At 37.6% G+C, this 19,744-nt stretch overlaps 3 protein-coding genes across 10 annotated transcripts in view; 1 reads left to right on the top strand and 2 right to left on the bottom strand.

The window, feature by feature from the left end:
- Positions 1 to 14: 14 nt before the first annotated feature.
- On the bottom strand, positions 15 to 5,450 carry Thada (Thyroid adenoma-associated protein homolog). 2 transcript variants are annotated; one of them, XM_076390781.1, is made up of 15 exons: positions 5,217 to 5,450; positions 5,040 to 5,108; positions 4,740 to 4,976; positions 4,502 to 4,642; positions 3,791 to 4,435; positions 3,291 to 3,710; positions 2,960 to 3,205; positions 2,529 to 2,888; positions 2,176 to 2,454; positions 1,913 to 2,110; positions 1,658 to 1,845; positions 1,058 to 1,595; positions 828 to 984; positions 498 to 757; positions 15 to 410 (listed from the first exon to the last, which is right to left on the bottom strand). In XM_076390781.1, exons 3-15 carry the CDS (start codon positions 4,905 to 4,907, stop codon positions 87 to 89), a joined length of 3,924 nt encoding a protein of 1,307 aa, XP_076246896.1. In that variant the 5' UTR covers positions 4,908 to 4,976; positions 5,040 to 5,108; positions 5,217 to 5,450; the 3' UTR covers positions 15 to 86. The 2 variants fall into 2 exon arrangements, with proteins under 2 accessions (XP_076246896.1, XP_076246897.1); XM_076390782.1 differs by lacking the exons at positions 5,040 to 5,108; positions 5,217 to 5,450 and having other exon boundaries at positions 2,529 to 2,809; positions 2,980 to 3,205; positions 4,740 to 5,014.
- Positions 5,451 to 5,459: 9 nt separating this feature from the next.
- LOC143186919 (uncharacterized) lies at positions 5,460 to 7,812 on the top strand. Its single transcript, XM_076390786.1, has 5 exons — positions 5,460 to 5,798; positions 5,873 to 6,053; positions 6,179 to 6,623; positions 6,739 to 6,971; positions 7,206 to 7,812. Exons 1-5 carry the CDS (start codon positions 5,687 to 5,689, stop codon positions 7,285 to 7,287), a joined length of 1,053 nt encoding a protein of 350 aa, XP_076246901.1. The 5' UTR covers positions 5,460 to 5,686; the 3' UTR covers positions 7,288 to 7,812.
- A 945-nt stretch (positions 7,813 to 8,757) lies between these two features.
- The window catches only part of LOC143186915 (uncharacterized), a 56,566-nt gene continuing 45,579 nt past the window's right edge, over positions 8,758 to 19,744 (bottom strand). For 5 of the 7 annotated variants that reach the window (XM_076390777.1, XM_076390776.1, XM_076390779.1 and 2 more), the window contains 9 exons: positions 18,624 to 18,764; positions 17,515 to 17,641; positions 15,125 to 15,372; positions 13,917 to 14,418; positions 12,014 to 13,808; positions 10,411 to 11,220; positions 10,162 to 10,328; positions 9,849 to 10,048; positions 8,758 to 9,467 (listed from right to left, as the gene is read on the bottom strand). In XM_076390777.1, the coding sequence (XP_076246892.1) occupies positions 9,432 to 9,467; positions 9,849 to 10,048; positions 10,162 to 10,328; positions 10,411 to 11,220; positions 12,014 to 13,808; positions 13,917 to 14,418; positions 15,125 to 15,372; positions 17,515 to 17,641; positions 18,624 to 18,764 (4,026 nt within the window). In that variant the 3' untranslated portion in view covers positions 8,758 to 9,431. Of the gene's footprint in view, positions 9,468 to 9,848; positions 10,049 to 10,161; positions 10,329 to 10,410; positions 11,221 to 12,013; positions 13,809 to 13,916; positions 14,419 to 15,124; positions 15,373 to 17,514; positions 17,642 to 18,623; positions 18,765 to 18,875; positions 19,015 to 19,415; positions 19,742 to 19,744 lie in introns of those variants that run through there. The other 2 variants (XM_076390775.1, XM_076390780.1) reach the window with 2 other exon arrangements.

The following is a 19,744-nucleotide window of genomic DNA, read 5'->3' as shown; positions in this document are numbered from 1 at the left end:
CGCCAAAGTTTCTGTGAAAAAGTTTCGTTTATTCTGTATAACGTATAATATGGATATAATGCGTTCAACTGTGCAAATTATACAGTTCAAAGCTTATCGTATTCTAATAATATCCGACTAAATTCTCTGTATGCTAAAACGTGCAATAATTTACATTTATACATTGGATCTAAAGTATCTTGTAATCTTTCCTCAAGGGCGGGAATATAATTTTCGTAATTCTTTAAAAGCGTTCGAAACGATATAGACTTTATAAATTCTACATTTAAGCGTGAATTTGCCCAATCAATGATACAATCTGATAATACAGTGTCTATAAAAAAATATGTATGCTCTGTCAAGAATGTAGCACAACTCTTCGATAACTCTAGTGGTTCAAAAAAATCGTAATTCGTACATCTATCGAATACCTGGTATAAAAACAATTAATTTTGCGAATCATGTACGTACATAAATAGAATTTCTTCCCATTTTTCTACTCTTTATTATTTACTTACGTCTGTCTCATCCATTTCATATACCGTATCCTTTTGCAGCGAAATGCTCCAACAGAATAGAACAACACATATAAACTCAGGATCTTTGTTGCACATATATGCATAGAACTTCGTAAGGAATAAATTTATATAAGAAGGCGTCTTGTTTAACAAACAATCTATTGGAATATGCTCGATCAATGTAAGTGCCTCGTGTCGCACTTCAGGATTGTTGTCTAATAAAAGTTGCAACACCGTCGTCCACCATTGAACCTGTACAACTGTAACAACACATTGAGTCGGTGCATTGATCGAGTATAAGCATAGTACTAGGAAATAATCACAACGTACAGCGATCTTCCTTATTTTTATAACATATCAAAAAGAGATCTTCCATTATGCGGAAAACCGAAGTTCTTAAATTTGTGTTCAACGATGCGATCCATAAATTGTCACAAAAACTGTTGTATATGTCGTTAATACATTCTTGATCAATCGTGTGAGCGTCCTTTATGAAAAGATATACTTACGCACCTTTTTTTTTTAAATCAACTAATAATTAAATTGTAACATATACTTACGCCAATAAGAGAAACTATAGTTACATACGACTGTCCAAGTAGCCTCAGATAAGAATCCCTTTCACGATAAAGATTTTCATTATCGTTTGATCGCAAGTCATTCAATACGAATTTACCGATATCCATATTTCTTACACAGCTCGAATCGGACTGATTTAAGAACGTCAAACTGTTGTATAAGAAGTTAAACATTGCATCTTGCACTTCTGGATTATACCTATGGATGTCCTGTTTCGAATCGTAAATCAGGTTTACGGCATACTTTAATAACGGTAAGGAAATCGTACTGGACATTTCATTGATAATATCCGTAATAGCAGACCATGCAACAACCCGCGTTTCTGGAATTACTAAACTTTGCGAATATATCGAAACTGATAAGTTTTCTGAAATTAATATGCTTTCTTTCGCTACGGAATGTAGAAACTTTAAAACAGACACCATATATTCGTCTTGCGCAGGACCCTGTTTCAACTTTTCACCTTTTACTAAATGTGGAACGAGCGTATGTAATAAGCGATGATGTTGATTCATACACCTGCAATTACAACATCAATCACATTTCTATTTCAATTAAATGGCCTCAATGTTACATCTTACATTTTATTTCCTTTATGTATTTCATGACAGATATTTATATAAGCTGTAGCCAATAAAAAACACGGAGAATTAGAGCTCTCACGTTCCAAATCTTTCAAGATCCAAGTTGTTTTTTTTACAAATTTATCCCAATCTACGTTAAATAACTGATATTGTCTCAACTGAAACTGTTTCAATATTTCAAGTATCTAAAAAAGGAACAATCGTGATCAGTTAAGTTTCGTATACAATTCATTTGACAGCATTTTCACGTACCTGTAACATGTAACCATGTATTAAATTCAACGACGGGTGACATTTTTCTGCTTTTATTATATTTTCAATTAATTCTGTCAAAATCCTCGTCGCAGACTGTTCCGTTAGTAAAGCTGCTAGTGCTCTAGCTGCTAACTTACGTGTTTCGTATATCGGACTATTAGAACATTGTATAACTAAACCAATAAGATTACTGATCTGTAACATACATACTATTTTTATCATTAAATTAAACCATAACAAAATGATTCGTAACTATATACCTTCCATTCGATATTAATAGATTCGGAGTTGTAACAGTGATACAATCGAGATAAAAGTAATAAAATTGATTGCACATTTGACTTTATAGCAACATTATTGATTATCGCAAACTTTTGCAACTCATCTAAAATGAAAGGTAGCAAACTGGAGTACCTTTCAAAAAATACTCTATAATTCATTTTATTATCCGTGGTAAGATTGATATGATCTTTCGTCCTTTGTACGCCGAAAATTCTAACAACGAGTGCACTAAAAAGTAATGTTGCGGCATTCCTCTCCTGTACAAATATTCGCAATTCATACATTTCGTTCGAAAATTAAAGAATTATAATTATTCATGTGTTGAATGTACCGCCCAAGTTACAGCATCATAGCTCTTAAATGCCGCTATTAAACCAGCTTCTGCGTAATTGTCTACCACCTCTGCTAGATGAGAATGTCTAAAAATCGCCCTAAGGATATTTAGAGCGTGAATCTTAATTTCAATCACACGAATCGTGTTTTCGCTTATGTACTGATCATCATTACATTTTGAGAATTCAACTGTATTTTCATATTCCGAAAACACTGAGTTTCTATATATTAACTGCTTTATGTCACCCCACAAGTTTATACTTTGCAGCTCTGTAAATCCTAATAAAATTTTCATTACAGAATGGAAAGTCGTAGTTTGTGTATCCTTATATTTGCGAGATTCTGTAGATAGTAAACCCTATTGAGCAGAATTATGTGTTACAAGATATAATGCTAGAAATATATGAAGCATAGTTAAATCTTGTTTACCTGTATCATAAATGGCACACCTGCACTTCTTCTAGTTGCACACAATTTTGAGTTTTCTTGTCTTAAGCCAGTTACCATAATTAAAATTTGATGCAACCATCTTATAGGCAGCTGGTTTAATTTTATCCTGTTTGAACGCCAAAGATAAGCACACAACTGTCTGAAACCTACATAAGTCTGTTCAAATGCCCCTCTATGCTTTGTTTCAGTAAGTAAAGTAACCAAGTGCTCTCCTATCCTAATGATCTGTTGAAATATTAATTCAGCTGATTGCTGTATAAACATGTTCTTCTTTATCTTTTTAAGTAAAGGTATTACTAATAAGTTTTACCTGATTTTCATTCAAGAGCCCCATACAACAATTGTCTTTACATATTGTTGCATTGGTAGAGAGGAAACCAAATAATAAACTAATTTCTTTTACAGTACGCCAAGAACAAAGAAGCACCATTTGTGGTGTTACCACTTGCTTTTCGGATGATAAATTGCATAATTCATGAATAGTTTGTAAATTCAAGTCCATTGGTAAATGTCCTTCAGGTGAAGAATTATTTACTATGAAAGAAACAGCATAACTTAATTCAAAACATACATCTACCAGCTCTGAGATGCTACTTTGCCATAAATAGTTCTTTCCTACATTTCCTATATTACATTCAAGTAGCAAGCTTCTGATACAGAAAAGATACCCATACAAAGAATGCTTAGTAACTGTCATTACTATATTTTCCCTAGCACCAATTAAGGAATCCTGTAAGAATAAAACTCATTATTTTCCTGCTATGGATGATACAAAGGAGGTAAAATAACCCTTTTACTTTTAAAAAGTACCTTTAATTTTTTCAACAAAATTAATACTAATTGTAATACAGTTGCTTCTGTTACATTTTCTGACCATTTTGTTAAATCAAAGCAATTTTCAAGTATGTTTTGTATAACAGGTGACAGCATACTGACTTTTAACATATATGTAGCTGTGACACTGTCGATAGGTCTGATACTGTTTCCTAATTCAATAGCCACTATGATAATATTATAAACATGACTTTCATTGTCTAATTGCAACAAGACTGGATCTATTGATTTTATTAAATTAAAAGCCATTTCTTTATTAGATTCGTATGTATCTAATAATAGTAAATTGAACAATGCCTTTACTTGCTCAGCATTCCAGATAATATGTTTAAATTCATTATCTAATAAATCTCTCATTAAAAGTAATATTTCTAAAGATGATCGTCTTCTGTAATATGTAGCATCAGGTTCACATATACACATATTGTGCAGAGATTGAAAAGTACAAAAATATTTGTTTATATCCATTTCAAGTTCACACAACATCCTACGAGATTCATCTAACACTTCCTGCCCATATTTTAAGGAATTGCAGTTCTTTTCATACCAGTTCCTCATTTTTTCTTCTTGAATACATTGTCTCCGCATAACAGCCAAGCTATCTTTCATTCGCTTCAATGCCTACAGAAAATATTGAGCCTTACTACAGAAATTTTGATCTTGATTTTTCATTTTTACTCATCTTACCTTCTTTATTAGGGGTACGAACTCTAATTTTTCTTTCAAATTAACACGCAAAAATAAGACTATTATGTCTAGTTCTTTACAGGTGAATCTCAAAGTATTTTTCTTTGACTCTATAATGAGTGCAAGTGTATTCAATTTAATCTGAAACAAACGTAAACATTTAATTGCATGGAATTGAAAGTTCAAAACTTTATCGAAATTACAAAAAGTTGTACATTCCATAAATTTATGTACGTACCTCATCATCACGATGTTGCACACAGTTTTCTAAACGATCGTAAGTAATATAACCTCGCCACAAATGATCATCGTCTGAATTTAGCTTTTCCTCAGAGTCTAATTCTCCACTACGTTTTAATGCCAATAGTTCTTTTAATTGTCCTTTTATTTCCTCCCGCGTGGACATCTTCGATATGTTTAAATCAAAACCGATCGAAACCGAACGTAAACAGTCACGTGCACTACAGTGATTACACTACATCGTTTGGTCATGTCGTTCCGTCATAGAACAAGTATAGAATAGGTATGTAACGCTTACTTATCGACCCTATGAATAGTCATTGATTTTATTGCGCCTTCTGTGCTTGAGAACGATAACTCTGGGAAACTACAATTGACTAAATCATATAAATATAAATGACATCATATGAATAACATGTATTAATTACACTTGAACTCGGTCAAAAGTCGAAGACTGATCTACGAGATCCGTTACCTTTGCTATCAACCAAGGCCGCTGACAAATTAAATTCATTCCTTTATGAAAATTTATTAATAGTTCGTTATTTCTAACACTAATCCTAACACTGGCGTTGTAGTATTATATATTTCAAATTGATAATGTTGGGTGTGACACAAAAATGGTAAAAACTTATGTTACATTGGAAAAGACCAATCAGGTTCATTCCCGCCATTTTACTACCTGTTGTGTCGCAGTAGACTTAGTGTATTGTTGTGATAGATTTTTTTACGTGTTGTTTTTAATATAGAATGTATTTTTTTAAATGTTTTTAACGCATTGAATGAAAGTTGCATTTATTCGTCGGCAAAATATGGAAAACAATTAAATATTGAAGTGGTAGCACAAACAAGTGTTATTTTACGCGTCATACTGAAGCAGTCGCGTTTCATCAAAGACGTACAAGTGTTCGTTCGGACGAAAAGTTCTGAATTGTCTTATAAGAAATGAATACTCCCACAACCAGAGATTTTTTGCGAAGACCCGATGGAACGCGTAGGAGATCTGTTCGACAAGCTTTAGCTGTGATTCCTATCAATAATTCCGCATCATCGCCTGGTGCCTTTCTCAACATCTCTGTGACAACAATTATTCTTTGTTTATTTCTTTTAATTTTAATTCTCGTGTTTCAGGAGAGGTTGCTTCCACGGAAGTTAATGCAATGGACAACTTTTTAAACAGTCGACATGGGTCTGATTCTTGGAGCCCTGCACCAAGCCCTGACGAATTAGTGATACAAAAACGTGGACGTCGCTCTAAAACCATAGTTTGGTCACCTGACCTCGATACATGTAAAAGAAATAGTCTGTTTAGGTAAAAAAAACATTTTAGTACATGTATGTAGATTTGTAACTAACAAAATATAGATGTGAAAGAAGTTATACACTCTTGTTCATGTCGAAAGAGTACAACTGAAACTACAATGGAATATTTTTCAGTTTAAGTTCTAGAGATCGTACACCGGTAAAGAGCCCATCAAAATCAAATATGATGTTAAGGAATACACCAAGAAAAAGACTTTCTCTTAGCGACTCTAATGAATCTCAATTTACAACGCCGGAAAAAAAGAAAAGATCGCAAAGCTCGCTAGCTAGTAATAAATCAGAGATACATTTTACTGGTAATCTAGTAAACGGTTTACGAGGTCTTAGTCACGAGCAATTAGTACGACTGATTGTGGACTTGATAGCTATGCAAGAAGATGGTTCTTTATCTGGAGATGAGAAACTATGCAGTGTTCTCTTAAAAAGAATGCCGGTGGCTGATATACAACCATTGATCGATACTTTAAATAAATTGCAGTGTAATATTCATGCTAGCATAATACTTGGCTCAGAGGACTCGACCAGTAAATGTACATATATGCATTTAGATGCTTATCAGGTGCAGTGTTTCTCTATATACAATTATTGGATCTTCCCTTTTGCACCTTTTATACCTTTTGACTTGAAGCTTTGTTATTTCAATTTATGATTAACGTTGCGTTAACTCTGTGTAGAAGGCCATTATAGATCATGGAAAGAGACTATTAGAATCACAGCATTGGATGTCACTGATACATTATGTGTATGCTGCATGGACTGTTACAAAAGAAATAGTAACGTGTGAAAATCAAAGTCAGAGTCTACATAACTTGACACACAAATGTTTTAAACATTTGACATACTTCTGTTCTCAAGCTTTGAAAAAAGGAAACTTTGTGGGCCCTATGTTAGATATGTTTGCTGAAAGGTATTTGCAAGATAAAACAATATTAAATGTAACCAAGTAGATTGGACAATATCATATTTAATCACTACAAATGTATCAATATAATTAACAATGCAAATGCAGTTACAATCACACGAGATTGTGTTAATAAACCATTTCCAGCTGCATGGAATTAATTGAATTGTTGATACATTTGTGGTAATGTGAGAGGAATCTGCAGTAAACTAGTATACTTTGAAACGTGTCATTTCTTAGGCTCAATGCAATGGTCGCAGACTATGAAGATGTAAAAGTTTGCCTACAATTGGTAATTGAAGCAAAAAACAACGAAACTTAAGTACGCTTTTTCCGTCAACGACCTAAATAACAAAAGCCATACTTGTTACTATATAGATATATATATATATATACAATATAAAATATACATAGATATATTTTTTAATATATAGATCAATTTTAATTTTGATACTCGTAATGTGAATATTCTGTCAAGTTAATAACAGGTTTCACTGTTAGTTCATTTATATTTTTTAACACATTTTTTATGATAGCGTTTCAATTACTCTGAGATTTGTATGGAATGGTATTAACACGTAGTCGTAAGAGTATTTAAGATTATATTTTTGTACCGTAAAACTTCAAGTATTTGTTGTAAGTTTTTCAACGTCGTAATTATTATTCTCGCTATATTGACAAAAGACGCATTGTTTGAGAAACATGTAATAATTACTATTCTTAATAGGGACTAAATTATTTCAGATATGCGTATCGTTGAAGTCTTTAAGTATTTATAAACTATAATGGACATTTTATTGCCCCTAATTTTATGATATTTATACAATTTTAACATCTCACATGAATATTTCCGCAGCATTTTTTAAAAAAATATATATGTATGTGTGTATACGTGTCTAATATATATATATATATATGTACATATATTACTTTTGCTCTTGCTTTTTTCTCCTCTCAGTAATTTATCATTTACCTGTATCATCGTAATAATAAAGAATATTTATGAGAAGTTTTTATTAAAAACAATTTATTCGTCGTAATATATCATGCATTATTACACATAATATATCCATTATTACTTTCGAAAGGCACATATTTCATTTACGAGTGTACGTCAGAAGTTTTCTGAGGATCATACGTATCTCCTGCGTACATGTACATTTCTGACAGTGAACCGTATGCTCAGAATCTTTCCGATCGGGATATTTGAATTTTTTGGACCTGGATCATAATTATTACTTATACAAGTTTAGTCGATTGTGATGTCAGAGATAGCCCAAAGAATGGCCAAATACTCCATCGGATCGCCTCTCATTGGGATATCTCTGTTTTGAGGCGTTTACTTCCGATTACAGATCTGTCTTAAAGTACGTATTGGCAAGAATACACTATACATTCTTTAATGATATTTCCAAAAGCCTGCCACAAGTCGTTGACGTTGAATTTGGCAAACTTTGCTAAACAACAAACGCAGCATCTTCGAAATCTGACTTCATCTAAATAGAAACATTTAGGTGAAACAAATCGAACATTTAAGTACGTCTATATCTATTTGAGTAGAATGTGTATCGCAACAATAAATATTCCTCTTCGTAGAGTGGAGCATCGCTCAAAAAGGTTCTTTCAATAAATTTTCGGAGAGTGAGATGATGATTGATGTGCGAATAAATGAAAATTCCTACAAATGAATAATAGTCACGACAGTGAAATTGCATTAATAAGAGATCGTATTTCGATTTTTAATAGGCTCTTTTGAGTATTAGGCCCCGTAACAAGAATAACTACAAACAGGGATTTTGCAAATATCTTTATCATAACGCCAATATTTCATCCTTTATGTGAGGATACGTTAAATTATGTGTGTCGTTGGAGTTAAAAGCAGGGACTACGAAAAGAGAAATTCAATCGTTCTTTTTTTGTACTGTTTCGATGAAGGAACTGGCAAACGACCGAGTACGGTAGGCAAATAATTTCTTAATGTATTCAGATCGAACCAGAGTGTGCGCGCGCGTGCGTTCGATCGATCAACAGAGCAAAAAGCTACTCTTTCTCGGTTTAACTAATTATGATACTTAATTATTTATTACACTGCGTGTTTCAGTCGATATCATTATTCGATATTCTCTCACGCGTTCAGCGGAAAAGTGTTGTCTCATCACTGTACGCGAAGGCATTTCTTATCGATTTATGTCGCGACGAGTAACATTTCAACGGGAATAAGTTATGACCCATAATCCCGGGCTTACTAATGATTGGCGATTCTTTCTCTTATAAAATACTCGTATAAAAAAGAACGTTATAGAGAATTTTCTTAATCGTTTCGTCGATGAAATCAAACGTTATTAAATAAGAGTAATAACATTGGTAATGTGTCAAACTATGACATGTAACGAGCTAAAGCTGTGAATCGAATACTGTGGTAATGTCAAATTATCAGGTGTTACATCGAGTCGTTCTACATGTGTCTTAGTCCACTTTCACTGGCTGCACCCTTGGATACAGCTGAAACAAATAAATTTACCAGTCCATATTCAAGACATATGTTTTTTCTTTTTTATATAGAACAAAAGATATATAAAGATGTCTGTACTTAGAAGCAACCTACAATATGTGCTTCACATAGGCTGATCAGCGTAATTATCTGCAAATTACGAGGATAGGTGGATGATAATTTGGTTTGTCCACTAGGATGGGAGAGACGTTAGGATAGGGGAGACATTTTGCGGACTATTACCTCTCATATTCCTAAAATAGTATTTTGTGTGTTTTCATTTTTGGATCAATAAGTTTAAACTAAAATTATCTAACTTGCGGAAGAATGTTAAAGACAAAGTAATTTATGATCATTTACGAATATACGCTTTCGTTTGGTTTGAAACTTACACCAAGTAAATTTCGAGGCACGTAACCCTCCTTATGTCCTAGTTTGCTCCACCACCACTCTCTTTCGTTATCATCACCTTTCCGAAGCACAACGAGAGAATCGCCATTCTTTAGGGTCAGTTCGTCGCTATGTTGCGCCTCGTAGTCAAATACTGCATACACCTGGCCACTGTTCATAATACCAAGTTTCTCTTGAACACCTACAAACAGTACCCATCGTAGTCCGTTTGTTCACAGTTGCATAATATTGTGTGAATTAGTGTTGCTACGCATATTGGCGAAAACAAAATAGGAGAAATCATCAAATACTTACTGTACAAATACTCTGAACAGCCATCGAAACCTTCTTCGTCCTCCTCGCACTTCTCTGCCGCGGTTTCGTGGTCAGAAAGGGTGGTGGCGAAGATGCAAGCGCCATGTTCGACCAAGAATCTGACCATCGATAGGTTATTGCAACTCGCAGCACAGTGTAACGGAGTCCTACCAACAGGACCATCAATAGAGTATCTACTAAACATAAAAGACAATCACTAAAACGTATGTGTTGAACTAGTCTTCTTACCACCCATCGCTATCCTGTGCATTCACATCGCAACCGAATTCGACGAGAAACTTGACGATTTCAAGGTGACCGGCACAAATGGCGTTATGAAGCGCCGTGATTCCTTCATCGTTCGCCGAACTAGGATTCGCCACTTCTTTGGCGGTTTTCTTCACCAGCTCAAGTTCACCTTCAAGACTGGCATCCAGTAAAAGAGCCAGAGGGTCGAAGGACACCCTCCTAGAGAGGTTTACCTTTCCAGTACTTGACTTTAGGTTCCCCTTTTTTCTTCTCATTACTTCGCTGTTCTTTCCGTCTACGTCCACGTCTCCTTTTCTATCCGACTCCTTTTGTACCTTCGTTTTGTCTTCGATGTTGATTATGTTCAGAGCGTCGATAATATCTGCTTCTTCCAGCTTTTCATTACTAACAGTATCTTCATTAATCAATGTACTAGGCTTTTTGCAATTATCCGTCGTATCAATGACTTGCTGTTGTTGTTGTTGTTGTTGTTGCTGTTGCTGTTGCTGTTGTTGTTGGTGGTGGTGGTGGTGCAACTGCTGTTGCTGTTGTTCCGTTTGCATTAGATCTGCTGGAATTTCGTTCTCGGGGAAAAGGAATGCTGGCGGCATTTCAATTCGTCGATTTATTGACACGTGAACATTCGACTTTGCGTAGCGAAGCTTTGGCTGCTCCGAAATTGGTACTTTCTTCAACGTTAAAGGTTTAGCCTTAATTATCTGGTGATTGCTGAACGGTTGTTGCGTTTCCGTAGGTGATTCTGGTGGTTCCGAGATAGGAATTGGTGGAGCGTCCTCTTCTTTCTCGATTCTGTATGAGAAATTTTGCTAATGTTAACAACCGTTCAGAGGTTTAACGATTATGGGACCAATTCGAACACTGCCGATTATTTCGATTAAAACATTTTCAATCTTGGAGAAGTGTATGTGCGCGTGTGGATGCGTAGGGGAGTTCCAAAAAAAACGCGGAGGAATTCGAATAAATTTTGGGGAAACCGATAAGTTACAATGTATGAGGCAAATTTTACATGCAGAAAGTTAGAATGGGATCTCGCTTATTACAATGATTGGTACTGTATCAACGAGGAATTACATCTTTCCGGTTTAACAAATGAAAAATTTTAACGGTAAAATCAATTTTTTGAATTAGGGAGGAGGAATTAGCAGAGTGTTAAAATCTGAAAACACGAACGTTCTCGGTGACAAACGAAAAGCGCGCGTCACCAGTACAGTAATCGAAAAACAAGAACTACTAGATATATCGTCTCGATTGATCGAAAAGCTCGCGTGCACTAAACTGTTGTCTCCGTGGCACAGTTGTCGTTCTATTTCGGTGTCTATTATTCTAGACAGGCTTCGATTCACTGGCCAAATCGATCGCGGACTAATTAACATTTATAATTAACCCGGTAATCGGTCTGTCGTCCTGTGCCTGAGACCTTTGCTGTCCTCTTCCACAGCACCCGCAAAATTGTTCTCTATGAAATTCCTTTCGCTAAGCAATGTGGGGAAAAAAAAAAAAAAAAGAAAACAAATCGTCGAGGAGGCTAATCCTTCTGAATTAATGACAATAATTAATTAACGTGAAACGGAAACGTACGGACCTGGTACTGATTCCAATATTGTTTTTGCATTCTCCAATTCCATCGGCAGAAGTATCCACTTTCTCATGATGAGTTAGTCTCGGAGGAGGATTAGGTTTACTCGGTTTCGGAGGTAACGCTGGTTTCGATTTGTCTTCACCACGAGTCTCTCCTAAATTCTTCCTTTCGCATTCACTTTTTAATCTCTCCAGCTCAAACGACTTGTCCGTTGTCTTCACAGTGGAACTTTGTTCAAACTTATTTTGGTTGTTTTCATATTTGACTGATTCTTGTTTGAACGGCTGTCCCCCAATTTCGTATTTATTCGAAGAATCGTGTTTGAAAGCGGTATTATAATCATATTTGATAGTTGGTCGCACCTCGTGTTGATCGTGTTTGTACTGTTGAATATTTTGATTCGGATCGTATTTTGTCCCAGTGTCGTATCTCCCTTGATCGAGCTTCGACGCATTGTCGTACTTATTCGACTGACTACCAAGCTGTTCATGCTTGATCGATTGATCGTATAGCTTCGTTGGTTGATTGCTGTTCTGATCGTATTTCCCATGTTGTTCGTATTTCGAGTGCTGTTCGTATTTGATCTGGTGAGTATCGTATTTGAACTCGTACCTCTGTTGTTCGTGTTTCGCTGATAACGCATGGTCAAACTTCTCTTGGCTTTTCTCTGGGAATTTTATCTTGTCTATTTGCTCACCGCTAGACGCGGGAGTCGTCAATGGTTGGGTCAAATTGTATCTTTGAATTGGGTTTCCAACGTTACTGCTGCCCGATGAGGCATGAACGCCTGAAGGAGAATTAGGAGAATGCTGAGACTGGTACATGGCGGATGACGCCACGTGAGTGTTGCTCTGATTAGAGTGTTGCTGAATACCAGGATAGACGTGTCTCGATGCATACGTCTGATCCTGGTTGACGGTTTGACTATTCGGTATAGATTGATTCGTTTGCGATTGTTGATTCATGTTTTGCGTGTTTAAACTTACAAAGCTTTGTGTATTAGCATGTCCACGTCCTATCAAACTCAAGGTCTGTGGCATCACCGGATGGATCTTCGTCGAAGATGTTTGGTAGATTTGGGATTTGACGGAGAAACTTGGAGCCACGCTGGACACTGGCTTTTGATGGCCAGTTTGAAGACTTCTATGACCTTGTGTTTGCGTGATCGATACCGTTGTACCAAGATTTGATACTGTGGAGCAACCAACATTGTGTTGTTTCGGTTGAACGTTTCCATGTTGCTGCTGCTGTTGGCTCAGAGGTTGTTGTTGTTGTTGTTGTTGGTGGTGGTGAATTCGAAGATTTTGCGACAATCCCTCGGAGTTGAAGCTGTGCGATAATCCGATCAAGTTGTTGTTCGTACTGTTGCTGTTGTTATTATTGTTGTTGTTGCTTGTGATGGTGGTGGTAGTGGTTGTGGTGGTTGTGGTGGTGGTGGTGGTAGTGGTGGTGGTGGAGGTGGTGGTGGTACTGGTGCTGGTGCTGCTAATGTTGCTGTTGCTGTTGCTATTGCCGGGGGTAACGGTGGTTGTGGCGGTAGCGACGGTGTTGTTATTGTTGTTATTGTTGCTACTATTGTTATTGTTGGTATTGTTATTACTATTGCTGCTAGTGTTATTGTTGTTGATGCTGCTATTGTTGTGGTTGATGTTGTTGTTGTTGAGCGTGTTATTGTTGTTGTTGTTATTGCTGTTGCTGGTGCTGTTGTTACACGTTTGATGCACATTTACAGATTGATTGATAAGATTTTGATTGAGTTGCGATTGTTGACTCGTACCCAGAAGCGTTTGCGATTGACCTGAAAATAATATGACCGTTTGACATGTTTATATTTTCTATATTGTCTATATAAAAGACGGTTAGCAGTGTTTAACAGTAGAAAGAGGATCCTGTTCCATTTACAAACCTTGAATATGCGATTGAGACTGGCTATGTGCGATCTGATGACCAAACTGCTGGAAAGCAGTCCTTTGTCCCAGTTGGGAAGCGCTAGACGAATGTTGGATTTTATTTTTATTGACGTCATCTTCAGTGGCCTTGAAATTGACAGTGAACTTGGTGTTATAAGGGAGCGTCTGATATTTCGGATCATTCTTGTTCAGATTGAAGTCGTTATCGTTTGGTATATGGGAATACGGTTCGATCGCGGCTATATTTCCGGCTGGTCTGGACTTTCCACCAACAGTGAAGTCGAGTTTCGATTCCGTGAAACCGGTGCTCGTATTCGTACGGTTCCCGGAGCTTAGCTGCTGGCTCAGTCGTTGATTCAAGGCTCTCTTGCGTTGAAGACGACCCTGCAGCTGAGCTATCCTGGCGTCGATCGACGCCATTTCCGCTTGCCGCTGTGCCAGGGCCAGTCGTTGTTGGGACACCACTTGGTTCTGTTGCTCGTTCATCTTGTTACGGTACTGCCGATGGGAAAAGGAAATCGATTTTGTACGGGTCGCACGGATAGGTTCTCTCTCTATTCTGGAGGATCCTTGTCGACTTGCTTCCGTCTAATTTAATTTTCTCGATGCGACTGTAATCGACCATCGTTGCCCGATACCGATTACATTCGTCAGCTTCGAGAGACTCTGCTTGACAGATTTTAACCTAGATCGAGCTATAGATACATTTCATTCGATCGTAACATGCGCATAATATGCGAGATAAGGGAGTAATGTTAAAAGTGCTTTTCTTAATGTACGGATACGTAACAATTCAATCTTTACAGCCTACAACTCGAATAAAAGCTGTTGTCTACTTTATTCGCGAACAGATAAACGAATATGGTTTCGAATTAACGAATATTAAAATAATAATTAGCTATCTATTTTCCATTTCTCCCTACATAGTAGAGTATTTTTTACTAACCCAGACCTGTACTTCACACTATTAACCATATTTTACGTTCTCGAATTTAATCTGTTCCAACAAAGGGACAAGTCCCGTGAACAAATAAATAAAAATAAATGAATAAACAAATGAATAAAGAATACATAAAGAGAATTTCGTCTCTGATGGATTTCCATTCATAAGTTGAACATTTTCCTTCGACTGGGTATTTTTTTCTTCTCCTTCTCCCTTTGCTTTATTGAGATGCAAGGAGAAGCAAAAAGCTAAAAAGCTCACCATAAGCTCCCTTCTGAGCTTTTCCAGTTCAGCGCTAGCTGGGGTTGATAAGTGTCCACCACCGGGGCCACCGACGCCACCACCGCCGACACCTCCGCTGCCTCCAGTTCCAGTTCCGGTTGCTGCCGCGTTCTGTCGACCCCGCAGTTCCTCGAGCTGTCGCGTAAGTTCCTCGACTTTCGCCACGGCTAATGAAAGTTCTTTTTCTTTTTCGTTGAATAAAGCTCGTATGCAATCCAGGTCCGAAGCTGTGGGAAAAAACAAGAAAATAATTGAAGGAAGCTCTCTTTTTTCTGCACAGCTAATCAAATCAATGAATGACAATATTTTTATTTTACTTTCCTACTTTCTTTCCAAGAAGTAACTTTTAAACAACGCTAATCTTTTTAATATTCCACCAAGACTTTTACGATTATGCAACTTCGTGATTTGGACTTTAAATTTGCCTTTTCCTTAAAATACTTAAGACCACCAAAATAATTAACGAAAAAATCCAAGGATTCTTTTTTACTTACTGGAAAGATTACGATTATTGGTTTCGTAAATTTTTGGCCTCGTTTCTATTATATTTTAACCTCTTCTTTCTTTATTTCAAAAAATTCGTCAAGCGATTCAGTGACTATACCTACATATAATTATCGCGACTTCAGTTCGCGACCGAAATAAATCATTATCTTAACGAGCTCTTCGTTCCAACTTTCGCGGACACCTGAATCTGAATTTAACACAGGCGAAAACTCGCGACACCGAACTAGATTAGGGTCGCGTTTAATTCGAAGCAGACTCGACGTAGCGTCAAAATGGATACATAAAAGCACAACATTCGTTTGCGCTCGGGGTTTTAAACGTAGTCGTAATACTGTGTCATGCAGGAGAAAGATAAAAGATACGAAGACGTACTACGAGAAAAGAAGAGTCAACGGCGATGGAAAATAAAGAAGAATGTGAAAGAAGAGATTTTCCGCTCGACTCCACTCTCTGGAGTAACGATCGATTCAAGCCACGCCTTATATTAGATCTTTCATCTTCACTCCTTTTTTTCCTCCATTTCTTTCTCTCCAAAGAGTGCATCTCTCCTATATCCCTTGTACTGTTCGCGTCGCGAAGAAAAATTTGTGAGGTTCACGTTCGGGACTCATGATTCTGAATAGTTGCGAGACAAATGGAACAGTGGGATATTCTATAGTCTTTTCGAAGGCATGATGATAAGGTGAAAAACTGACAGTGTACTCTTTGTTATCGGAACGGAAAAAACATGGCTGTTGTTATAGCATGTACGTATACATATCTACATCTACGTACACCTATATGTTCTCGGATGAACTGAAAACTTTGAAAAGTGTGTATCGGATAACTTGCAAGCCTTCAATACCTACTTGTGATCATTCGGTGTGTTGCATATCTATTTACGGTGTTCGTACAAGAGAATAATGAATAAATAGAACAAAGTGGCGATACTATTGCGCAATACCTATATGCCTTAAAAATCATTCAACAGTATAAAATAAAAGATAGATTAACCGACGGGTTACGAAAATTGGTTACGCGTAGATGATGAATTCCTAGCCTAGTCTCGATTCCATAAGTTCATCAAAGACGATGTATCGACGCGGTACGCGACACGATTCTCTCGATGACCTAGAATCCTGTTATCGAATTCGGAGTTGCATTTATAGTCGATTATTGAATGGATACACTCACGATCCCGAGAGTACCTAGTCACCTAGTACCATGTACATGCATTACTTTCTAATTCCCTTGTCAAATTTCTGTCTGTTGAAAAATAACTGAAGAAGAAATAGGTAAAAACTTTTCTTTCCTTTATCGTCATGGACTCGAGTGACAAAACTCAAACTCAAAGCAATGTGAAAACCATCGAAATACCAGTCGAAAAAAGTTGTGCCAAGAGATCTTGATTCTTGCGCGGTGAAACTCTGCTTCGTTCCTAAGATCCAGGAGGAAAGCTCTCTTTAATTAAAGCGCACGATCTACGATTAAACGAGCAACTCGTTTAATTCAGCAGATTTTTAAAATGAACTGTGACATGCATAAAACGTCGAGATGAAACAGAAGGCTTTCATCCGACAATTCTAACGAGTCTTTATAATTCCTTTCATGATTATTCTTTTATCGTTTTCCTGGCTTCCTGATCGCTGTCACAACTACACCTCGAACCAACTTTCACTCTCGGACGCGACACGCTCGAGTCAAGTCTAGATTCCAGTCTATCGAATTAACCAAATTTATTATCGCTCCTTCTAGGAAGGAGCTGAAACGAAGGAACCTAAAACAGTCTAACTCTACGCCAAATGAATGAAAAACGTAGACGAAGGAAAGCAAATATGCAAAGAGACGGAGAAAGGAAGCAGCGAACTTATTGACTGACTTACTGAGGGTAGCATTATTGGCACGTGACTGGTCGGTCTGCGACCTGAGCAACCGCAATCGATTCAGTTTGCTTTGTTGTTGGTCCAACCTGTGCCTTAACCTGGCGAGTTTGTCTTGCTGTGCTGGCTCCTGTAAAGATGACCGGTATTTAGCGAGAAAACAACGAACATGTTCTGCTACTCGGCAAAACGCGGACAAACGTGGTAAAATTTGTTAACGATGAGTCGTGCGCGAACAAAAATTGCGCGAGAAATGAGAAATGAATCCCCGCGTGATACCTTCAGTTATAAAAATTCGCGTAAAGTCTTGAAGAAACTACCTTCGCGTCTCCACACACTCTAAATTGCTTCGTCGATACGACCACGAGCAATGTCACCGGTGGCCATTTACCATTGACGACAGAGAAGGAAAGAAATCGACGCGCGTCAATGGTTATCCGGCCAATAGTACACATAAACTATTCACGATTCTATTCATTACAATCTATTATTCTTATACCTAGCTTCTGCTTCTGCATCAAATAATAGTCAAATCATTGTCGGGGGTTTTGACGATTCATTCGGACAGTATGTATGATTGATGAAATCGAGGTCAAGCGTAAACTTTACAGCGAATTTAATGGTGGAAGCCTCTCCTTTCCAATGAGCCCTTGTAAAACGATCTACGATTTTTCTTCTCCAAGTTATCGAAATTTCAATAAAGCGACAGTCAAGTTACAACTTTTCATTCAAAGTGCGGTAACTCGGTGAAAAGGAATCGTAAATCAAGTTTTAATGGTTCGTTGTAAAGGAGAGGCTTCCACCTTTAATTTCATCCTAACACAGACCGTAAAAAAATTTATTAAGCTACGTATAGATGTTTAAATTTGGAAAATTTTCGGAGAAAAACCATCTCCTCTTTCTTGTCCCGCAATTATATTGCGGATAATATTGTATCGACAACCTGACTTATTAACTCGAGTGAAGACCGAGAAACGTTGACGATGGGAGAAGGAGGAAAAGGAGGAATAAGAGGAATAGGAAAAGGTGGCGATGGTGAAGCCGCTTTGTCGAGTAATTTCCAGAACGATTTCCGTGTTCGAGTAGATCGGGGGGAAAAGGATCTCTCTTACCTGTGCGCCTCGAAGCACGGCTAGACGGGCCTCCCTCTGCTCTAGGAGGCGCCTCTGCTGGGCAATTTCTCGCTGTTGCCTGGCCGCCATGCTTTCAAGCTCGCTGAGCACCAGCACAGCACCACCCCCGCCGACTGGTAACTGAAATAAAATCAGTGACACGTCAGAAAAATCGTTGAAAAATATTCGTCCCTTCGATGGTTTGAAGCGCACATAACACTCGTTTACTCTCTTACACATTCCTTCTCGTACCTAGATACATTTTTCCGTTTCGTCTGCTTGTATAACGATTGGATATCGGCTCAGAATGCTTTGAGTTTGTCCGAAACAACCTTACTCAAAACTAATAGCTCAACGTCTTATGGCTAGGAAACATATACACGGTTAATCCATTTAAAAAGTCTACATTACTCAAATGAAACAGTTGCCTGAACATCTCACGAAGACTTTTCCTCAACGACGCGACGCGATGTACGACCCAATAATGGATCCACGTAAGCTTGTAAGCGACAAAAGCTTGGTGTACTTGATTGATAGCATGTTGCAACCAAACTAACCAAGCGTAGAGAGACGAAGAGAATAGTAGGAAAAGAAGAAAAAGATGAAATGAAGCGATTTCAAAACTCGTCGGGAGTCATATCGTAAATAGAAGGAAAAACGGAAAGGGATAGGCAGGATGGGCGTAATGCGGCAGAAAATAAAAAGCGAGGCGAGGCGATGCGAGGCGAGGCAAGACGAGGCGAACAGTGGTAGATCCGGACTTGCGAGCATTCGCAGTTCTTTTTGCCTGACCTCGTGCACCATCTGGCGAGGACCGGCCGTCGATACCAAGTGGAATCCCAAGGCCGAGTTGGCCCTTCGAATTCCACAGCGACAAGGACTCTTGGTAACCTTCATACGTCAACAAAAACCTGCTGAACGACGCGATGCAGCGCGCAACACAACGAGACGGATCCCTGCAAATTGCACCGTGCACTCCACTCTGATTAGAAATTTCAACACAAGACTAACCATTAGGATTGAGGGTAACGATCCTGGGTAGCTACCCACGCTCGAATACCTACATGTATATGTATTAAACGGCAAAGTACGCGAATGCTCATGTCGGGAAATAAGGGTGG

This window comes from Calliopsis andreniformis, unplaced genomic scaffold (assembly GCF_051401765.1).
Source record: "Calliopsis andreniformis isolate RMS-2024a unplaced genomic scaffold, iyCalAndr_principal scaffold0022, whole genome shotgun sequence".
In the NCBI taxonomy this organism is placed as follows: Eukaryota; Metazoa; Arthropoda; class Insecta; order Hymenoptera; family Andrenidae; genus Calliopsis; species Calliopsis andreniformis.
This window is presented reverse-complemented; position numbering and strand designations above follow the sequence as displayed.

What these genes read in the sequence shown, in the direction of transcription:
- Thada (XM_076390781.1), bottom strand. Translation starts at nt 4,907, where the DNA reads ATGTCCACGCGGGAGGAAATAAAAGGACAATTAAAAGAACTATTGGCA. An exon ending in TCGTACCCCTAATAAAGAAG is followed by an intron (nt 4,436 to 4,501) that starts GTAAGATGAGTA and finishes TATTTTCTGTAG; the next exon opens with GCATTGAAGCGAATGAAAGA. An exon ending in TACATGGTTACATGTTACAG is followed by an intron (nt 1,846 to 1,912) that starts GTACGTGAAAAT and finishes TTCCTTTTTTAG; the next exon opens with ATACTTGAAATATTGAAACA.
- LOC143186919 (XM_076390786.1), top strand. Translation starts at nt 5,687, where the DNA reads ATGAATACTCCCACAACCAGAGATTTTTTGCGAAGACCCGATGGAACG. An exon ending in TAATTCCGCATCATCGCCTG is followed by an intron (nt 5,799 to 5,872) that starts GTGCCTTTCTCA and finishes CTCGTGTTTCAG; the next exon opens with GAGAGGTTGCTTCCACGGAA. An exon ending in AAAAGAAATAGTCTGTTTAG is followed by an intron (nt 6,054 to 6,178) that starts GTAAAAAAAACA and finishes AATATTTTTCAG; the next exon opens with TTTAAGTTCTAGAGATCGTA.